General features: G+C 39.8%; 1 protein-coding gene across 3 annotated transcripts in view; it reads right to left on the bottom strand.

Annotated features, from left to right (window-relative positions):
• Positions 1-3,565: 3,565 nt before the first annotated feature.
• CENPC (centromere protein C) overlaps positions 3,566-19,260 on the bottom strand; it is a 28,555-nt gene continuing 12,860 nt past the window's right edge. For 2 of the 3 annotated variants that reach the window (XM_069013413.1, XM_069013414.1), the window contains exons 14-19: positions 18,656-18,754; positions 15,833-15,931; positions 15,398-15,552; positions 14,869-14,959; positions 13,379-13,448; positions 3,566-3,804 (exon numbers count right to left, since the gene is read on the bottom strand). In XM_069013413.1, the coding sequence (XP_068869514.1) occupies positions 3,762-3,804; positions 13,379-13,448; positions 14,869-14,959; positions 15,398-15,552; positions 15,833-15,931; positions 18,656-18,754 (557 nt within the window). In that variant the 3' untranslated portion in view covers positions 3,566-3,761. Of the gene's footprint in view, positions 3,805-13,378; positions 13,449-14,868; positions 14,960-15,397; positions 15,553-15,832; positions 15,932-18,655; positions 18,755-19,260 lie in introns of those variants that run through there. The other variant, XM_069013415.1, reaches the window with a different exon arrangement.

Raw genomic sequence — 19,260 nt, 5'->3', positions numbered from 1 at the left:
CACCACTTTAATACTTTTTGTGAGTTCAGAAGCGTTCACACCCACTACCTTGTGTGCCTGTGAGGGGGAAATGTAACCAGTAGCAGGGAAACTACCAGGCTACCTTCTGTTAAAGTATCCTTGGCTCAGTGCTGGTCCAAATGCCTTTTTTTTCTGCAGCATTTAGCAGAGGGACCTAAAGCAGCCTGATTTTAATGATATAAATGTAAAAGAATCAAGCACAGGACTTCAAGACCATGAATCCTCAGGGCTGGCTGAACTCCCATTTGTAAATCTCACAGATTAGTTCTATTTACTTCCTTCATGAGGAAAGAAAAAAATAAAGAAAAAAGTTTAAATACAATCACAGCCTGAGCTGGAAATGGGCTTCTCTCTGCCTCTTGCACAGACTGGGATCTCAGAGCAATAGAAAGCAGACACGATGACAGCAGGACTGGTGTGTGGCAGAACTTCACCAGGCTGGGGCAGTGCCTGAACCAAAGCAAGGCTGTTGTGGCACAGGAAAGCTTTCCTCACTCAGTGTGAAGAGAGGCAGCCAGAAGAACTGCACCTCACCCACTTCCATCTTAATTTCTTAGGCTGCAAAACAGTCGGCACTGGTTTGATACATAGTCTTTCAGTTAAGCATGCATGTGGATAACACCCAGCTGAAAACAGAAAAGAAGAAAAAATAAAAATAATATTCCTTAACAGACAAGTTAAACCTGCTTATCTGCAGAGGAATGAAAATCTTTTTTTAGTAACAGCTGAGTCCTATGAGAAAGCAATCACAGATGTGCTCCAGCAGACCACATACCAGCGTGACCAAGTGGCTTCCTACAGGAGAGAAACTGTTTAACTCGAGATACTGAAAATACACAAGAGACTCAAATAGTAAAACCAACACTGAGCTGCCAAAAACATGTAATAAATGTGACTTTTAATAATCTCTTCTACCACCACTGAACAACATGAAGTTTCCACGGCTGCTCCCAAGTCCTCAGTACAAGGGTGTACCTTTATGCCTGTGTACCTTTATGCCTATCACGTCACATGCCATGCCCACAACTGGGCTACTGTATAACCACTAGCACCTTTGCTTGGCATGAGCCACAGGACATCCTCTCTCCTTCTGCTGTGCAGTGCAGAAAGATGGATGACTGGGGTAATTTTTAAGACCAGTACTTTGCTTTCTGTCCCCTAAGATAAAAAGATTTAAGTTGAATTCTTTCACATGCAAGAAAAAAATCAGCTTCAGCTTCTATTGTGCCCCCATGAACTGTGAACCTTACCTGTTTATCACTTCTTACAGCTCCCCAAACTGTGACATTCCAGGGACATGACCAACTCCAAACAATATATCCATGTAAAAGACAAAGAAGCTCCTTGCTTCCAAAAGTTAATATTAAGTCACTGTGCAGGTTTTACTGGAACTGCCCTCCTTCTATGATGTTATGTTTGAGTCTAACTGGCATAGGAAGGGCAAATATTCTGATTCTTCCAGGTTAGGGCAGGTAAAAGACAATCTTCTTGACTACTAAAATACAGCACATGATCTATGTGGTGGTTATTGCTGTCTCTGTCCAATGCATTGGTTTGAGCCAATTAACAAGAGCTGTGAGACTGTTCTGGATGAAAGCATCTCCTGAACGTTGCCAGGAAGATAAGCAGTAACCATTCCTCATACCAGACCATGAGCACGAGAGCCCTCTCTGCATGAGACAGGGTAAGCAAAGAGACTCCAGATCCAGGTCCTGCCCGGGGAGGGATCCTACAGGGACCTACACAGCTGCTGACCAGAACAGTGCTCAGGCCACACTAGGTCTGGGCTCTCTGGAAGACACCAGCAGCACCCTCCCCTTCCCAACTTGCACAACCCAGGGACACAAGCACCATGGATGGGTGTGGGCTTACCCAGGTGCACAGAAGAGGCCACAAGAGGCTGAGCTGTAGAGCCAGGGTCTCTGCTGCTTCAGTGAATGGTAAATACTTACTGGAATTGAGACAGGCCTTCAAGGACCATGAGAACTGCAGCTGGAAAGCCCTCCAGCAAGGCTCTTGCTGGTAAAATGCTCATCAGTGCTCCTGGGGCATGGCTGATGGGAATGAATGTTATAAACAGAGCTTCCAGAACCTTCCAGGAGTGGAAAACCTCTTTTGCTCCCTTCTCTGCAATGCTTACACAATACACCATCATTCATAGCATAGCATGCTGCTATTCAAGAGGATTTTTCCTCACCCTTTCACCTTCAAAAATTGTTTTGGTTGCAGAATTATTTTTAATACTCATCCAGACTCCTGAGTTTTAAATGCTGGACAACCCTACAACACTCACCTTATCATAGAAAACAGCGACTTCAGATGAGGCAAAGATACTTTAGAAAAAAAAACCAACTGACCACTACCAAAAAGAAACCCAGCAGCCACCCAGCACTATACATAGGATACTGAGTTCAATTTGGATATTAAATAATTCCTACGGAGACCTACTTTTACTACCCACTGTAAAGATTTTTGAGAAAATGAGCTCATTGCTGTGAAATTAATAATAGATCTATGCAGATTGATATTCCCAGGAGACAAAGGGAAAGGGAAAAACATTAAAAACTGATGCTCCTGGCAAATGAAAAACTAATGGACCGTATTTTCCTTGAAGGGATGGGAGGTGTTTTTATTTTATTTCACTCTGATGACTAGGCAAGATTTATTCTCAGGGAGCACCATATCCAGCTAAATGGAAACACCTTGAAAATTTCATAGAAAATATGGAGGAGAGCATAAGTCATCACATACCAAATATGAAGAGCCCTGAATGATCACATGCTGCAGCAGAATGTAGCTCTGATTATGATTTACTTGAAAACCAAAAGAATTCTGCACCATTCCAGCCAGAAGTTTCTGTATAAGCTTGGCAGGAACACCAGGGATTCAAACTGCAACCAAAGTCACTGTCAGCTAGGAACATTGTTTTTCAAATCTCATCTCCACTGGTATCTGAGGTTCAACAAGGCCAAGAGCTCAGGGAGGGGTGACCTTCTCACTCTCTACAAACACCTGAAAGGAGGCTGTAGCCAGGTGAGGGTTGGTCTCTTCCCCCAAGTAACAGGACAAGAGCAAATGACCTCAAGTTATAGCCGGGGAGGTTTATACTGGCTCTTAGGAAAAGTTTCTTCACTGAAAGGGTGGTCAGGCCCTGGAACAGGCTACCCAGGGAAGTGGTATCACTGTCCTTGGAAGTATTTAAAAGACGTGGCACTTAGGGACATGGCTTAGTGATGGACTTGGCAGGGCTGGGTTAGTGGCTGAACTTGATGGTCTTAAAGGTCTTTTCCAACCTTGATGATTCTATGACTCTATCCTTTGAAAACTATTTACTTTCAAACTCCCTTTGAACATTTCAACAACTCCAAAGTAACAGCAAAACATTTCAGTTTGTGACATCTTTGAAGCCACTCAAGGTAACTCACACAGTTATTCATAAATATTTATTTACAAGTCAAACTCATGCAATTACCTGCATTTTCAAAACCACATGGAATGCTAGGAAACTGATACTAAAATTATGTAAAATCAAAGGAATCAAAACTGATTTCCATTACTTAATATTTATTGATACAAAAGAAAAGATAATTCATAACAAACTATGTATCTACCATTTACACTGAAGAAAGATCTTTAAGATCAATGAAACAACATGCCCCTAAAACTGGGGTGTCAGATGAAAATATTCATCATTCTTTAGAACTCCTCTGCATTTGATGATCTTCAATTTGCAGGTAAAGTTATGGGGAAGAGGCGTCCAACAGCATGTCTCGTGCTTTTGTTCTGAATTATAAAAAAAACCAGAAATTAGTTCAAATTAACACAGTTAAAAATAGGCCTATCAGTGCCATAATATTGGGGAGTTACTAGACAGTAAAGTGGAACAACTGCAGATTGTACTCACAGCAGCAAGTACATCAGAGCATTCACCTACTCCAGTGGCAAATCAATAAAAACATTAGTATCATTTCAATTATGCTCAAAAGAGCACATTAGCCTAATTTAATTTAACTAATAGTGGTCTCTAACAAATGCGTTCATCTGTGCAAAATCTGGAGCTGTCAAAGCCACACCTGGTTGTGGCACTGACACTTGCTCTCCATGTATTTTCTTAAGCTATTTTGAATTTGAAATATATCTTGTGAAGAACCAAGAAGCCTCAGTAGTTAATCTGCATGCAAGTTTCACGTTACTTTTATAAAGATCTTGGGCATATTTTAATTCACTTTAACTCCCGTTTACACAAATGGTTCACAATCTCTGGTCCACAGTCCCAAAGGCCACACAAAGCTGCTGACAGTAGGGAAAACAACCAAAAACTAAAATTCTTGCTGAGAGAATAATATCTGATGCAACTCCCCACATCAAGTGACAGCTGAGCACTGCTACTCCACATGTAGAGTTATATGGGAAAAGCAGACACTTGACAGCCTGGACTGCGCAAGATGCCAAATTTTCAACTGGTTTAAAGCCCATGCACAGAATAAAGACTGCTGTTAAGACTTGCAGGTGAAAATAACAACCCACTATCCAAATACAGTAAAATGTTTTGGGGTGTATGCAGAGAAAATTGTTACCTAATTCCCGCAAACTGCGCAGTGGACTTCTCATCAAACCCAGGTATGTGTCTGCCCTAGAGGGACCTCTCAGAGCTAAGACCAGAAAGAGGAGGTTAAAGCTGACCCTTGTGACTCAACTGAGTGTGCACATTTTGTCCTTTCCTGTGGAGAATGGGATGGCAGCGGCTGTTCACCAGTCGCTGGGGCTCTGGCACACCCCACACTCTGGTGGCAATACTGGTGGCCTGCTGTGTGATAGAAAAGACTGCTCTCAGCTTGAGGGGCACAGAAATAAGGGTCTTCCCAACAAAAGCATGAACTAAACTTATAGAAGAGCAACTTCCATAGCACAGGTTGCAACTTCACAGGATGTCTGAGGTCAGAGGGGACTTCTGGAAGTAATGTGATCCAACATTGCTGCTCAAGCAGGACCACCAACAGCCAGCTGCCCTGGATTTAGATAAGCTCTTTCCCCACATATGAGCTTCTGTTTCCTGATCTCTTCTATACCTCTTGACCCCTCTGCAGCAACCACAGCAACAAGAAGGACGATGCCAAGTGTGTACACCAACACTCTGATGTGCTTTTCAAATACACACTCCTACCCACGGCACTAAGTATGGTAATATGGAGATGATGGGATCTGAACTTTGTGGACAGAACTGTTCCACATGGAAGGGTATCTCAGATGTGCTTGGCCCAGTCTCAGCTCCATCTCCAAGAGAAATGTATGAAGCTGATCCTGAGGGGCCACCCAACCTTTACAGCTCTTTCAGTCTAGACTCCTTAGACACCACAGAAACATTAAAGACCAGGAAGATTACTTTCTCCTGGCGTTTACTAGAAAGTCAAGCAGCAACACAGTGTGAGAGGGCACATGAGAGACCCACATCCACATGGGTAGCAGTGGGCATGTGCTGCCATGCTACACCTCTGTGCCAAAACTAACTGGTGCCAGGCAGCACTCCCACTGGCAAGAGGAACGAAGATGTAAGAGGCAGGTGAATGCCTGGACTAGCCTGCCAATACAAAATCAAGGTATGGCATGGTGCCTAAGTGATGGCAGACGCACGTCAAAATTGTGCCAAGGCAAAGGAAGTCACCAGCAGGCTGAATTAGTGCTCTAAGAGGAGCAAAAAGCACAATGCTACGATGCCCCAGGGTAGGTCTGGCCACAGGGAACAGTGCTAGGATGGATTCTTCCAGCACTGCAGAGCCAGCCTCAACAGATGGATGAGGTTCAAGGGCAACCAAGTGGGCCTGAAGCAGTCTCCGTTCTGCTTCTGCAGCCAGGAAAAATGGCAGATGATGATAATAACAAACGCCTTGCCAGTGACATCCTAAAAAAAACTTCTTGGGATTAAAACTACATAAAAGTCTTTCAAAGAACAGAGGCCAAAGAAAGCTTTGCATCACTTCTCTGAAAGTTAAAATTGGGAGCTTTGCCAGGCCCTGTACAAAACTTGCAGGAGAGGTAGCAAAGGAACCTTCAGGCACAAGAACAACTCTGAAATAATTCAAACACCTGGAACTGAGTTAAAAAATTATTCAATCCTTGCAAGTGGCAAAAAGACAGAAAAGAAACCTTTGGTAAGGAAAATGCATCCAAATAGGGCAGGAAATTAGTTTAGGCAGAAAGACAAAAAATGAAGGAGCAGATTGAAACTTGATGGAGCAGCTGAGCTGAAACAGCAGCAGGTGAATGCCTCATCCTGCAGCCTGTTCCAAGAGAAGGAAGAAAAAAAGAGATAAAATTGCACCTTGGACAGATACTTCAAGAAGACAACTGCCAACTTGCATAGAAGGACACAGTGCATCACAGTGGCAGCAGAATGTTCACATGGAATTTCATGAAGAAAAGGAAATTACTATCAACATTTTTAAAAATAGTTGAGGACACCTCGCCACTGTAATTTTTGAAATAATTCAAGTTCCAGATAAGGAAAAAAAAAAGTGAACACTTATGCAAATTTTTAGCCCATGCTAAATTAAATAAATTAAGAGAGGTTTTGATGATTAGCATCACAGTTCAATGGAAATGGGCAAGGAGGGATGCAGGAAGTCTGGGGCATGCACCTCATCTACAAGCCTCAGCATCTCACCAGAGATTAGCTTTGCTAGCTGAAAAAGTCCTTGAGAAGAAAATTTAAAATATTTTCAGTAAAAACAATACTAGTGTTGTAGGTTCCTCCTGGTTTTTTTTCCACCACAAGTTTGTCATGCAGCATGAGTGCAGGACTGTGGTGGGCTGACCCTGGCTGGATGCCAGGTGCCCACCAAAGCTGTTCTCTCTCTCTCCTCCCTCAGCTGGACAGAGGAGGAAATATAAGGAAGGGCTCCTGGGTTGAGATAAGGACAGGGGGAGATCACTCACCCATTACCGTCACAGGCTGCAGGGGAATCTCCGCTCCAGTGCCTGGAGGACCTCGTCCCTGCTCCTTCTGCACTGGCCTGGGTGTGGGTAGGGCTGTTTCTCTCACATACCCTCGCTCTTCTCTTCTCTTCTCTTCTCTGTCCATAATTACTTCAGCACAGTAACCTTTTTTCCTTCTTAAATGTTACCATTGAAGAGTTACCACCAGCTCTGGTAGGCTCAGCCTTGGCCAGTGGTGGGTTGGCACTGGAGCTGTCTGGCATTGGCTCTGCCAGACACAGGGAAGCTGCTACTGGCTTTCCACAAAAGCCATTCCAGTAACCACCCCCCACAACTATCAAAACCTGGCCACACAAACCCAATACAAGGACATAAGCAACAGAAGCCATTTCATGACAAGGTAATGATTTCTGTGAACTTCAGCGGGGTGAGCAACTGAATGAAGCTATTTTAAATTCTGATAGTTCACTCAGTGTAATTCGTTTGAAAGCTTAAATAGAACGCTAACATGGACTCAGTGTGCCACAAAATGAAGAGGGAAATAAAGCAAACACTTAAGTTAGTTTGTCTTTAAAACACAATGGGGCTTTTTCACTATCTAAAATACTGTTCAAGTCTGGAAGCTTTGTTTTAATTTATAGCTGCAGCAACCTCTCTGCCTTACCTGTGAATTACCTTAAGAGTGCACAGTACAGCTTAGTTGCTCATCAGGCAAATGTCTGCTTCTACTGCTAAGAAAATCAGCCATAATAAAAGGCAGACAGCATGTGCTGGATGCAAAAAGGCCTCTGCAATTATCACTTAATTGTCCTTCATGGGCCAGTACTGGGAGTCTCATACTTTCCCCTTAAGGTTGCTCCCTTCTTCAGCACTTTTCTTAACTGTCTACTTAATTAGTCTTCCTTTCTGAGCTTAATTGTGAATTTGTTTTGATTAATTAGCCTCAGAGCTCACTTGGCACTAACTGAAATACAGGAGAAGTACTCAGTTTCTTCAGTGTATAGGCTACTGCATCCTAGGGGAGCCCCCTCTTTGTCAGCAATAAAATTTCAAGTTCAGATAGTGTTTGAAAAAAAGTTTTTTGTAATTAACTTTCAATTCTTGTAATTACCCCCGCTGTACTACAACATGAAAGTGTTGCTAACATAAAGAAAGGGTAAAATTCATTAAATTCAGGCCTCTTCTTCAGTGGATTATACATCATGCTCATTAGCTGAACCCTGTAGTTTTAGATAAGATGACATAATGCAGTTAAATGCAAGTTATCAGATCACTACTAGAATCCCAAACCACGAGCGCGGGTTACCACCAGAGACAGCTGTGTCCTTGTGGCACCAACACCAGAAAACCTTTCCCATACCAATCTTTTCAAAGTTACTTGGCTTCACTGAACACACTTCGCATAACCTAGACCAGTCAGTCTGCAACACGTTTGAGCACTAATACAGAGCCCTTCATTATGTTTACACCTCTCATATCACTCCCTTCCTCTCGCTCTTTATGGCACATTGACTCCAGAAGACACTCTCACAGCACTACCATGCATCTGCCATCTTGATCAATTCTCATTTCAGATACTGTTACTGAAAACACAGGAAAAGGCAGCTTTAAACACCATCACAGCGAAAAAATTTTATAAGCTAAATGAAATAATGTGTGTTATCAGCTATCATACCCCTTAATAAACTTCCTAAATTTTTGTTAGGAGTACTGGAATTCTTCAGTTTTCAAATTTAAAAGTCCTTACCTACCGGAAAAGATAAGTTAAAAATCTTATTCTAGACATTAATATTTTTTTCTGTGAACACTTTTAGACTTGCATCTCAACTCAACAGTCAGACTGACAAAATAAACACTTGGCTTCTTCCAGGTCCTTGTTTCAATCACTGTTGCTCTTGTGCTCCAAACAGGACTGCAGAAGGAATGCAATGTACCTGTGGTTTTACAACCTTTTGTGTTGCACTTTCACTTGGGCACAGAAGTTTAAATGAAGCAGATCAGAACAGGAGCTTTGTGAGTGGGTTTAAAAACATAGAGCAGCTCTGCAGGCAAACCTTTTAACATATTTGTTTCCTAATAATCTGCAGCCAACTGTTTTGACTGGTGATCAACTATGACTGCATCTTGGAAGTGGACCACAGGAATCACTTTGGTTGTCAAATCCTAACTGAAGCTCATCTATGCAACCCAAAGTTTGCCTTTGAGATCTCTTCTGACTATATCTGTGAACATCTGTGAAGTGACAAGATATTCTGCCAAGGAAATGTACCAGCTTGAAAAAACTAGGATATTCAGTTACAACAGCTGTCAATACCATTAAAGAGGCATGGTTCATGTTCTTCAGTTCGATGTATCACCTGCAATTAATCACCACTTAAAGTAAATCCTGTATTGCAAAAGACATCATGCAGAGTCTATACATCAGTAGAAATCCAAGAAATATTCCTTCATGCTGAAATGCCTTTTCAGCTGTTATGAGGAAATGACTCTTTAGGTTTATTGCATTCCCCAAATGTTAATTTAAAATCATCTGCAGATTACCAATTTAGTTGTGCACTTGAAAAATAGAAGAAGCTGTGTATGTGCCTCAACAGTCTGTTTTATTGGTCCTGTTTATTTTTTCTGTAATTACTCAGCTCACAATCTTCTATTTTATGTTTACAGAGTCGTACAAATATGGATGTGCATACACATCTGACTGTTCTGCAATCATTCTTCTGCTAATTTAAACCGCAAAAAGCTTTGTTAGTAAAACAGGAACAGCTTTCTAACCAAATGAAACTATGAAAAGATAGATTTGCAGAAGAACCTACTAACCAGTAATTTTTTTGAAGGGAGTCAAAGCCTTCAAAACTCTTGACTTTTTACTGTGGCAAGACTTCTCAGTTAAGCCTCTTAAAACAGGCCCCTGGATGTCACCACAGTACCTACTATGGAACACATGAACCTATCAACATGAAGCTGAAATATGTGACTTGGCTTTTGTTTCCAGCTCTCTCAATTACTATAGACAGAAAGCAATTAATTAATACACTGAAACAGGGATATCCACCAGGATATCAGTAGGTATCCTCTAGGAACAGTAAGTATCTCACAGACAACAGAAAGGCCATGTCTCTTTCAAGACAAAGATCCCACACGTCACTCCACAACTGGTAACACTGGTTAACCAACTTCAGCCTGGCTCCGCAAAAACCTGGCTAAACAACAGTAGCCAGAGGAAGTGAGATTACTCAGCAGAGCAGAAAATATGCTGGCAAAAAGAATCACACACATGCAGGAAGAACGTTAACTTCTCACATTCCAGAAAAGGCTTATTTCTTTGCAATATCCTATTTGGCTTGATGTATACAAAAACGTAGGAAGGAGGAGCCAAAACAAGACCAGGCAGAGGTGAAACATCAGCTGCTGCTTCTGACTAACAACTGATTATTGACTGACACACTGCACAACTCAGCAGCCATAGGAGTCCTGGCACTCAGAACATTCTCCTGCACCTCCTCAAACTATATTTAGGCTAATGACACAGCAGCAAATTTCTAACAAGTGCCAAGTTGAAGAAAATAATTTGAAATGCAATCCAGACCAATGGTGAACAACCCAGGTCCTGCTGTGCACTAATGTTTTAAAGAACAATTTTGTGCAAGTGGCTGCAACAAGTACAACATCCATGTAACTGAACGAACTTAGCAACGTTCAGTAGTTACATCCTACTGTGAAGGGCAACTGATTTACATCTCCTTGCAAGAGAATTCAACTAAATTTATCTCCACCTGTAACACACTCTTCTTCTTGACTTTCAAAAACCAGACCCTAATGAGCACAGAGGCCAGCAAAGGACCAACAGCTGTGCTTAAAGCCCCATCTACTGACAAATAATAGAATTGTTGCTAAACCACAGCAATATTCCAGAGAACATCCCTTGGCAAACCTGATATTGCTTCTTAAAAAAAAAGTAAACCACAAACATACTCAGATATAGTCCAGCGACAAAATGTTCTCTGCAAACTACATGGGACATTTCACCTAAGAAACTGACCTGCCAGAAAGCAACAAAACCATCCAGCCTAAAAAGTGATGTACTTTACCAAATCCTCCCTGTTCTCTTGATGCTCCCAGACACAGAATTAGGAAGACACAAACAGCCATGCTGACCTCAAACCTGCACTTGGACATCTGCACTTTCCAGCCTGTGTCAGGAAAAGGTCTGCACACATTACTTCTGCTTAAGAAAGCATCCTGAAGGACTTAGTGCTCTTGACCCAAAAGAAAACCCCTCAAAACTTTGCTGCCAAGTTGCAGTACAGTGCAGTGGGGGAAGACACATCAGTGCCTGGTATGACATGGGTAATGTTATCACTTCTCATCTCAGCCCACCAAAGGAAAACACATCCCTGGCAAGCAGCAGCCTGCTGAGCTCTGCCACAGCATCCACCCACACTTTCCTTTTAGGACGACGTGCTCTGTAGTCCATCCACATAAGTTACCTATGCTAACCCCTTAAGTATCCATCTTTCTGCTACCCAATCTGCAGACAGGTAACACAAATAAGAGTTCACAGGGTATTTTTGTTCAGAACTCCCCAGCCATTAACACAACTGGAAAGTTTTCTTGTTCTGATTTTCAACTGGAACCAATTTGCTGCTGGGATCAGAGACCATCACATCCATGGCCTGACTGCTGGGAGACCTGCTTGGGTTAGAAGCAGTGTCTTTGGTTTAATCCTAGCCCTGTACTCTTTTTCCAAGTGGCAAAATTCCAGATCTCTGTAGGCCTGAGGAGTTGAAAGACTTAAAAACTAAACGTTTTAGTGGGTGGAATCCCCTCAAGCAGTGAGACAGCATGTGTGCCCATCTGGTAGCTGGTATGGCTCCAACACAGGAAGGACATTATTTGAATCTTGCTGACCTTGAAAAGACCAACCCAAGCTCAAAATTTAGAAAAGCTGCCAACATTAAATTTATATTGTAAACTATATGTAACTAATGTAACTAAATGACTTTTTTCTTTTGTAACTCTTAAACTGCTTACAAGAGTTGGAGCTGGAAAAAAAAAAGTCTTTCTGTGTAGTCTGACAGTAGTTTGTTTCAAGCCAGAACTAAATGGCAATAGGCATGTTCCTGTTTCATTTTCTCAGTTATGCATGACTTAGACATGAATGAAAAGACAGCACACAACTTCTACCGCGATTTCCACTGTCAGTCTACATATGCACTAACCATAGGAACTACTGCTTAAGGAGAATGACAGTATTATCTCAAATTCCCCAATCCAAAGGATCTTTCACAGAGGCATGGTAATCTTGGTGTCCAAGCCCTTTCACAGACACAGGAAGTTAGCTGAAAGCCAATTCCTCTTTCCTACTTTAATGTATACTCTAGATTTAGCATACATATCATGGCCAAAACTGCTTACAAGGTTAGTGCTCAATCCTCAAGTCCTTAGAAGTTCACAGTTCCAATTCAATTTTCCTTATCTCCTTCTCTTCGAGGATAGAAATGACCAGAGAGAGAAAGCAGAATACCAGAATAGCTGTAGTTTATCCTTATCTTCAGCCAGAAGAAACCTCGAAGAGCTTGGGAGACAAATGCTATGTATACCATCTGCTGTCTAGACTTGGCTTCTGGAGTATACAGTATAATTACAGCTTTCCCAAAGGTCCTCATTATTATCCAGGAACACAGCAAGCAAATCAAAAGGAGATATTAAAGTAATACATTTGGCAATGACCTATCACTGTTACACAAAATAAAGCTATCAACAATGTTCAGAGCTAATCAAGCCATAGCTTCCACAAAAAAGACACAACTGATAAGCTCCTACTTAAGAGCTCCTATTTTCCTATTCAGATTGGAGGCACTAATCATCCAGCTGCCAGACAAGGAAGGAGTGCCTGTCATTAACATATGTGAAGGCGGCTGGACCCCAGCACAACAGCATTTCAGCAGCCCATCTCCTAGACAACAATTACTGGAATGCAAACAGCAGGTTCATCATTTAAACAGAGATTATTCTGAGCAGGTTGTACCAGGCAGTTGTTAAGACTATGTATCAGATGTTAGCAGAAGATGTCAACGTTTTTTCAAGTGCTGAGCATCTTTAGGGAGATTAAGCATATTGATACAATTTGGAACAACAAATATACCCACACATTTCATACTTATAGCTTTCTGTCACTGGATGGCACTAGAACAATAACTGCTGTGGAGCATGGCCCTTCAGTATGTCATTTCATTTTGACAGCCAGCTACCAACATTCTTCTGGTTTTTGTCTCAACTCTTCTTACGTTAATTTTAGCTGCTCTGTATTAATTTGTAATGTTAGGGTGGGCCGATTCGAACATTTTTGTATGTAAAAAGAACTTCAGAACATATAAAAATTTGACAAGTGTTTAGGCAAACTTCTCTGCAGAAAGTTCTTCACCTGTTTTTGAGTTGTGTGAAGAGAAGAACACTTTCTTCATTCAGAAGATTACGTATGTTGTATCCATTTCCTACAAATAAAAACAGAGTAAGTTTTCCTTAGGAGCCACTAGGACTGAAGTCCTGTCTCGTCTTCAGCCAAGTATATTTTTATTTTATATATTTTAACAGAAGGAATATTAGCTCCTAATCTAGGATGCCACTCTTACAGGCAGGTAGGTCAGTGCATTTCAAAGAGATGACAAAGAATACAGCTAGTGTCATTTACTTCAATCTTTGCTTAGAAGATTTTTACTGAGAAGAATGTAACAGGTTTGAGCTCTCAGCTCTCAAAACCCACAATAAAACTTTAAGGTGACTGAATCTAATTTATTCCTACAGAAACTATCAATAAAAACTGCAATGGAAACTTACCTGCATATCTTCACTTGAGATTTGCACACTAACATGACCACAAAATAGAATTATCTAATAGGCCCTGAGCATCAGGAACGAGCAACCTCCTAACACTCACTACAGCCACACGATGAATTACAGGGATCACCTGCCACAAACACTGCATTGCCCATCCAGACATACTGAGAGCAGCCATCAGGAAGCAGGGAAGAATGAAGTGTAGATCCTTACGGTCATACAAAACTTCCAGCATTCTATATAATCTGCTTTCCCAAAAAGCAAATGACAAAATTGTCTCTACAGACCCACTAAACTTTTAGAACTAAAACAAACACCAAAAAAATGTTTCAAAGCATCAAGCATTAATTGGACAATGATTGTTCACTCAGGACATTGTGCTGAAAAGTCAACGGGAAAAAAAGGGCTAATTTCTCATTTTCTAAGGATAAGCTTCTTCACAAGAAACTGTACAAAAGCTCTCTACAGCTTCATGGACAGCCTGCTTTAACACTACTACAAAATCTCCTGACTAGTGTCTTAACCCACTGATGGACAGCTTCCCATATGGAATTCATGCCACCTTTATATCAGAAGGACAATATCAGGTCTTTAAATTGTCAAAATAACATATGAAGTTATTCAACAAGATATTTTGAACCTTCCATATACAAGCACAAAATATGGTGAACCGATCCAAATGGATTTTCATAATTTTACATAGGAAAAAAGCAGCAAGCATATGGTGACCAAAACAATTATATTAACTACCACTAACATTAAGCTGTGATGTCTCCTCAACATTACAGCTAGTGACAGAACCAGAATACCAAGATAAATTTACTCTTAGAACTTGGTAGTGTCACCAAAACATTGAGGCCAACTCACATAAACAAGCAGTATATGGATCCCTGCATTCAACAACTAGATCATCAACCCATGTCCAGTTGTGTCACATTCCATTCTTCATCACCCTGTACTTTCCCATTCTCTATTCAATCTTCTCTCTTTCAGTCATTCTGTTTGGTTTTGATTCCTAGCATGCTAATTTAGTCTCATGCACCTCCCAAGAAATGGGTTTCAGACCCATGTACTCACCTGCTGGAACATAGAAGCAGTCCCCTGCAGTCAGATAATACGATGTCTTATGTAACGTAACAATAACTTTGCCACGGATAATATGGAAAGCCTTAATGGAAACCAAAGGTTCTAAGGTTAGCAGCACTTCCTTTGCAAACATTTAAGAAAGATATACAAGAAAACACTTGCATACATATAACAAAGATAAAAACCCAAATAAGCTAGCAGAGCTGCAATCCCTTTTTTCCATACTGATGAAAAATAAGATGCTCAACTCAAAGGCAGATGGGGTCCAGTTTTATTTTTTTCCTATTTCTATCTTGCCTTCAAGATCCAGAAAACAGAAGCACATGGACATACAGATTTAATACAAAGCAAGGCAGGGCAATGTGCATGCAAATTACCTCTAGCAAACGATTCATTAATGTTTATTTGTATTGAGGGGAGTCGGGGGGCCCTCTCAACTTCATATGTTACTTCCAACTGCTCCAACAGATCTTCTGTTTACAAAGTCCATTTTATCAAAATTTCAAAAAAGCACACTTACTATAGTATCCATGTGGACAAACTGGTGTCCCTTTTCTTTAAATGGTTTCAGAATCAATCTACCAGTTGCAAAAAGAGATGTATTCAAATTTTTGTATATTTCTACTGCTTCATCTTTGACGTAGTAAGTGTTACTGCTTGCAGTGTTGATACAATCTACAAAAAATGTCCAGGAGATTAACATTAATGCTACCACATAATTTGTCTTGTTACATGCTCAGTGCATATTGTTTCAGTGCAACACCTCCAAAATCTAGACTCAATATCTTAGCTGAAAAATCAGGACATTTTTTGTGTCTTCCTCAGAACTTTCTCCAAAAGAACAATGAATATTTCAAAACCTTACCTTTTTATGCCAAATGTGGCATGAACATTTTGTTTTTCTTATCAGTCTACATGATTCAGGAAGTCCCTTGGCCACATCCCTTCAACTCACCTAGATGTACTTCCTTATTTGTTACTGGGTCCAGTACAATGGTTGGCTTAGACGTATCAGCTAGGGTGTGGTCCAAACTTGCAGGTATCTCTCTTGTATCTGAGGATACAAAGAAACCAAAAAACCAGAAAAGTAATCAGTATGGATTTTAAAAATCATTTAACCACAGCTTTTCCACAATTCTAATGTCACACATTAAGTACTTAAATTTTCTGTAATAAGTGACTAAACAGACTGAATACTCTTCCTTCAAATAAAGAAAATCATCCATAACAATTCTCAATTCTTTGAAAATGTCTTTTTCATTGAAATTATTTCTGTGGGTAAGAGATGAACACTCTCTAAATCCTAAGGAATTTCCTAGGATTTATCCAAGGAAACTATTTATCTTATGGTATTAACAACAGTATTTACTCAAAAGTAAACTCTTGTGTTTTAAGAGAAGTGTTTTGCTAGCAACAGATGCTGAGAGAATATGAAATACATAATGAAGTACGAAGAACAAGTGGTTTTGCTCTTACCCACTGCTGATAGGCATTGGGACACTTAAGAGAGAAAGCATTCAAAAGATAAGCACATGTCCAATTTTCCTTTTCTCAAGAAATAACATTACAGGAAGCTCACTGTAAGTTGTAAATCTGAGAACTATTTCTATAATAAAAAGGATTTTTCCAGAGAAGGCAATATCCTAAGAACTGATGACACCGCTATGCTTTTCAAAAAGAAAAGAGATGCTTTAGAATATTCACAGCAGAATAAATATCCCAAAGCTCTCTTGCAGAATTCTCTTAAGCAGACAATTTTAGCTCTACAGCGCACAGGAAATTTCTTTAAACACAGACAGAAGAAGCATGCTAAAGGCAAGCTATAGGATTTTGTAGGCACACATGGCAACTTAAATACTCTTACAGCAAGACAGTCAGGGGGAGGAAGAAAGTTACAGTGTTTGAACAGCTTTGTTCCAACATAACCATCTGTCCATAAAAAGAAGCAGCAATAGGTGTAACTCTACAGCTATAAAAACAGAATTTTTATTGTATCAATAACATTTAAGAATTTGTGCTAGAAATTTTACTTGGCTGACAGGCCTTATATGCATCACTAAGACTCAAGGATGTGAACAAAAGACTGTCTCCAAGGATGAATGTCTGTCACAGAGGAAATCAATCACCTGTGGAAGATAGTTCAAAGGCAACCAATAGTTCTTGTAAGATACAGTATGAACAGTCACTACCAGCTCAGGTCCTCATAGGCTGCAAATGATTCATATTACAATTTAAACTGTACTTAGATCAAAGATTGACCTAAACCAGGGTCCTGTCTCCCATGAGTGGCCCAAAACAAGTATTCCTTCCATTCCCAAAAATGCTGTAATAACATACTGATTGTTCAATAGAATACTTTTCACCTCTAATCTGGAGCTCAGATTTAGAACTATTTATTTATTTATTTAGAACTTTATTTAGAACTATTTAGAACTATTTATTTAGAACTATTATTTAGAACTATTAACAGTTTTATTTAGAACTTTATTTAGAACTATTATTTAGAACTTTATTTAGAACTTTATTTAGAACTATTAACAGTTAAGTCTCCTGTAAATGTACCTGGTTCTTGCCTTGAAACTACATAAATATTTTTATGCACAATATTCAGGAAGCACACAGTGAGAATGACCACCTTATTTTGCTGAAGAACCCAGCTCTCACTGTCTTCCTTCCACACCTTCTAGTTCTTGTGTTTAAAAAAACAAGCAGAAAACCCCAACAAAATAATTTATCTCTATTTCCCTTCTCCATTTCATGATTCCAGGTGTTTTTAGACCTCTTCCTTAGAGACCTCCATAGTATTCTCTTCAGGGCTGAGGAGTCTTCACTACAGAAGTCCTTCTTTGTTTTTGATGAGCTTTCCCTAAACCTTCTCTAGTCCTACCACTTTATTTTTGAGGTAGAATAAAATTTACATGAAACACATGTAAAATCAGAAATTGGTACCAACAGTGATTGTTTTCTTCCTTATTTCTCTGATGATTATTTCAGCCCTGATTAGTTTAGTGCTAGAACTGTATGGCATTTTCCATGCTTGTTAGCTCTTGTTTTATTAATTCTATAACTTCACAGAGAAATGTTTCAGCTTCAAACAAAAGCCCTAGACAGTCCTCATAAAGAAAGGCTCTTTAGCATTAAAACATCTTCCAGAGAGCACAGCAAAAATAATTTGGCTTTTGGACTTTGACTCTCTTTTCTGAGCACTATTTACATATTTATTATCTACTGGACAGAGAGTCTCTGTTTGTTTAAACATAGATTTATTGCCCACTTTGAACTATTCTAAGCATTGTTCTTAAAGCTCTCCCTTCACCTACCGTGTTGTGGTTTTGTATTTAACCTACAACAGCTTGAAACCCTACTAACACTCTCTGCTGCATTTTTAGATGTGTTACTACAGGTATCAGTAAAATGGCTGCAAGTTTTTATACCTTAACTGTGCACACTAGCATAATGATCTGAACACAAAATAAGTACAGTTTTAGTTTCTTCAGCCTCTGCTTTAAAGGCACAAAAGCACTTTGGGGTATGTCCAGCATTTCTTCCTTTCTTACTCTGAGGAGCGAACAATTTTACAACAAGAATGTACAGCATTGCTATAGATCCAGTAGGAGCAGGTTTTTCCACATCAGATCACATCACGAAATTATGTTATAAAATTATTTTCACCCGGAGAGAGAATTGAGTGTTTATGGGAGGAAAATCTTACAGCAATAGAGCATTTGATTAAAGAGACTTTTTTAAGTATCCAAAGGAAAAAAGTCTGTGTTCATACTTGTTTTATCTCTTTTCTGCTTGGGACGATCCTTCCTTCTTTTACTCTTCCTGGGAGATTGTGTTTCTGGATGCACTAATCCACTAATCACAAGCCCTCCTGAAACAAAAGGAAGTTAAACAAAGTTCACTAACTCATAGCAAGTTTAAAAGAATGCAAACTTGACCAACCAAATAGCATTTCAATTGAGAATACACTTCCTTGGTGCTGAACTTTTCAGATCACTTTAGAACGCCAGAACAAACAAAAAAGCTTTTCAACATTAAGTATCTTGGAGTGCAATACAACTTGAAACATTTTAAAAATAAATTCATCAAATTTCAGTCAAAGAACATTTCAGAAAACCATGACATGCAAGTAATTTTTAAGACAAAATATCACTTTTAGGGACAAAAAGAAATACTATTTTTGAGTGAACCAATTAATTAGGAAAGGACTAAACTAGGCTGAATTGTCAGTAAAAAAAATTCCTGAGAACAAGATTTATTTTCTCACTTAAGGTATTTACTGAGACTAAATAAAATATTATAGTATCAGCTCTGGAAAACAATCTTCACACAAAGAGAAATGCTCCAATGAATGATCCAGTAGATTGTATATTTTTC

Source organism: Aphelocoma coerulescens, chromosome 4, assembly GCF_041296385.1.
Source record: "Aphelocoma coerulescens isolate FSJ_1873_10779 chromosome 4, UR_Acoe_1.0, whole genome shotgun sequence".
Taxonomy (NCBI): Eukaryota; Metazoa; Chordata; class Aves; order Passeriformes; family Corvidae; genus Aphelocoma; species Aphelocoma coerulescens.
The sequence above is the reverse complement of the archived record's forward strand: the minus strand, read 5'-3'. Positions and strand labels throughout refer to the sequence as shown.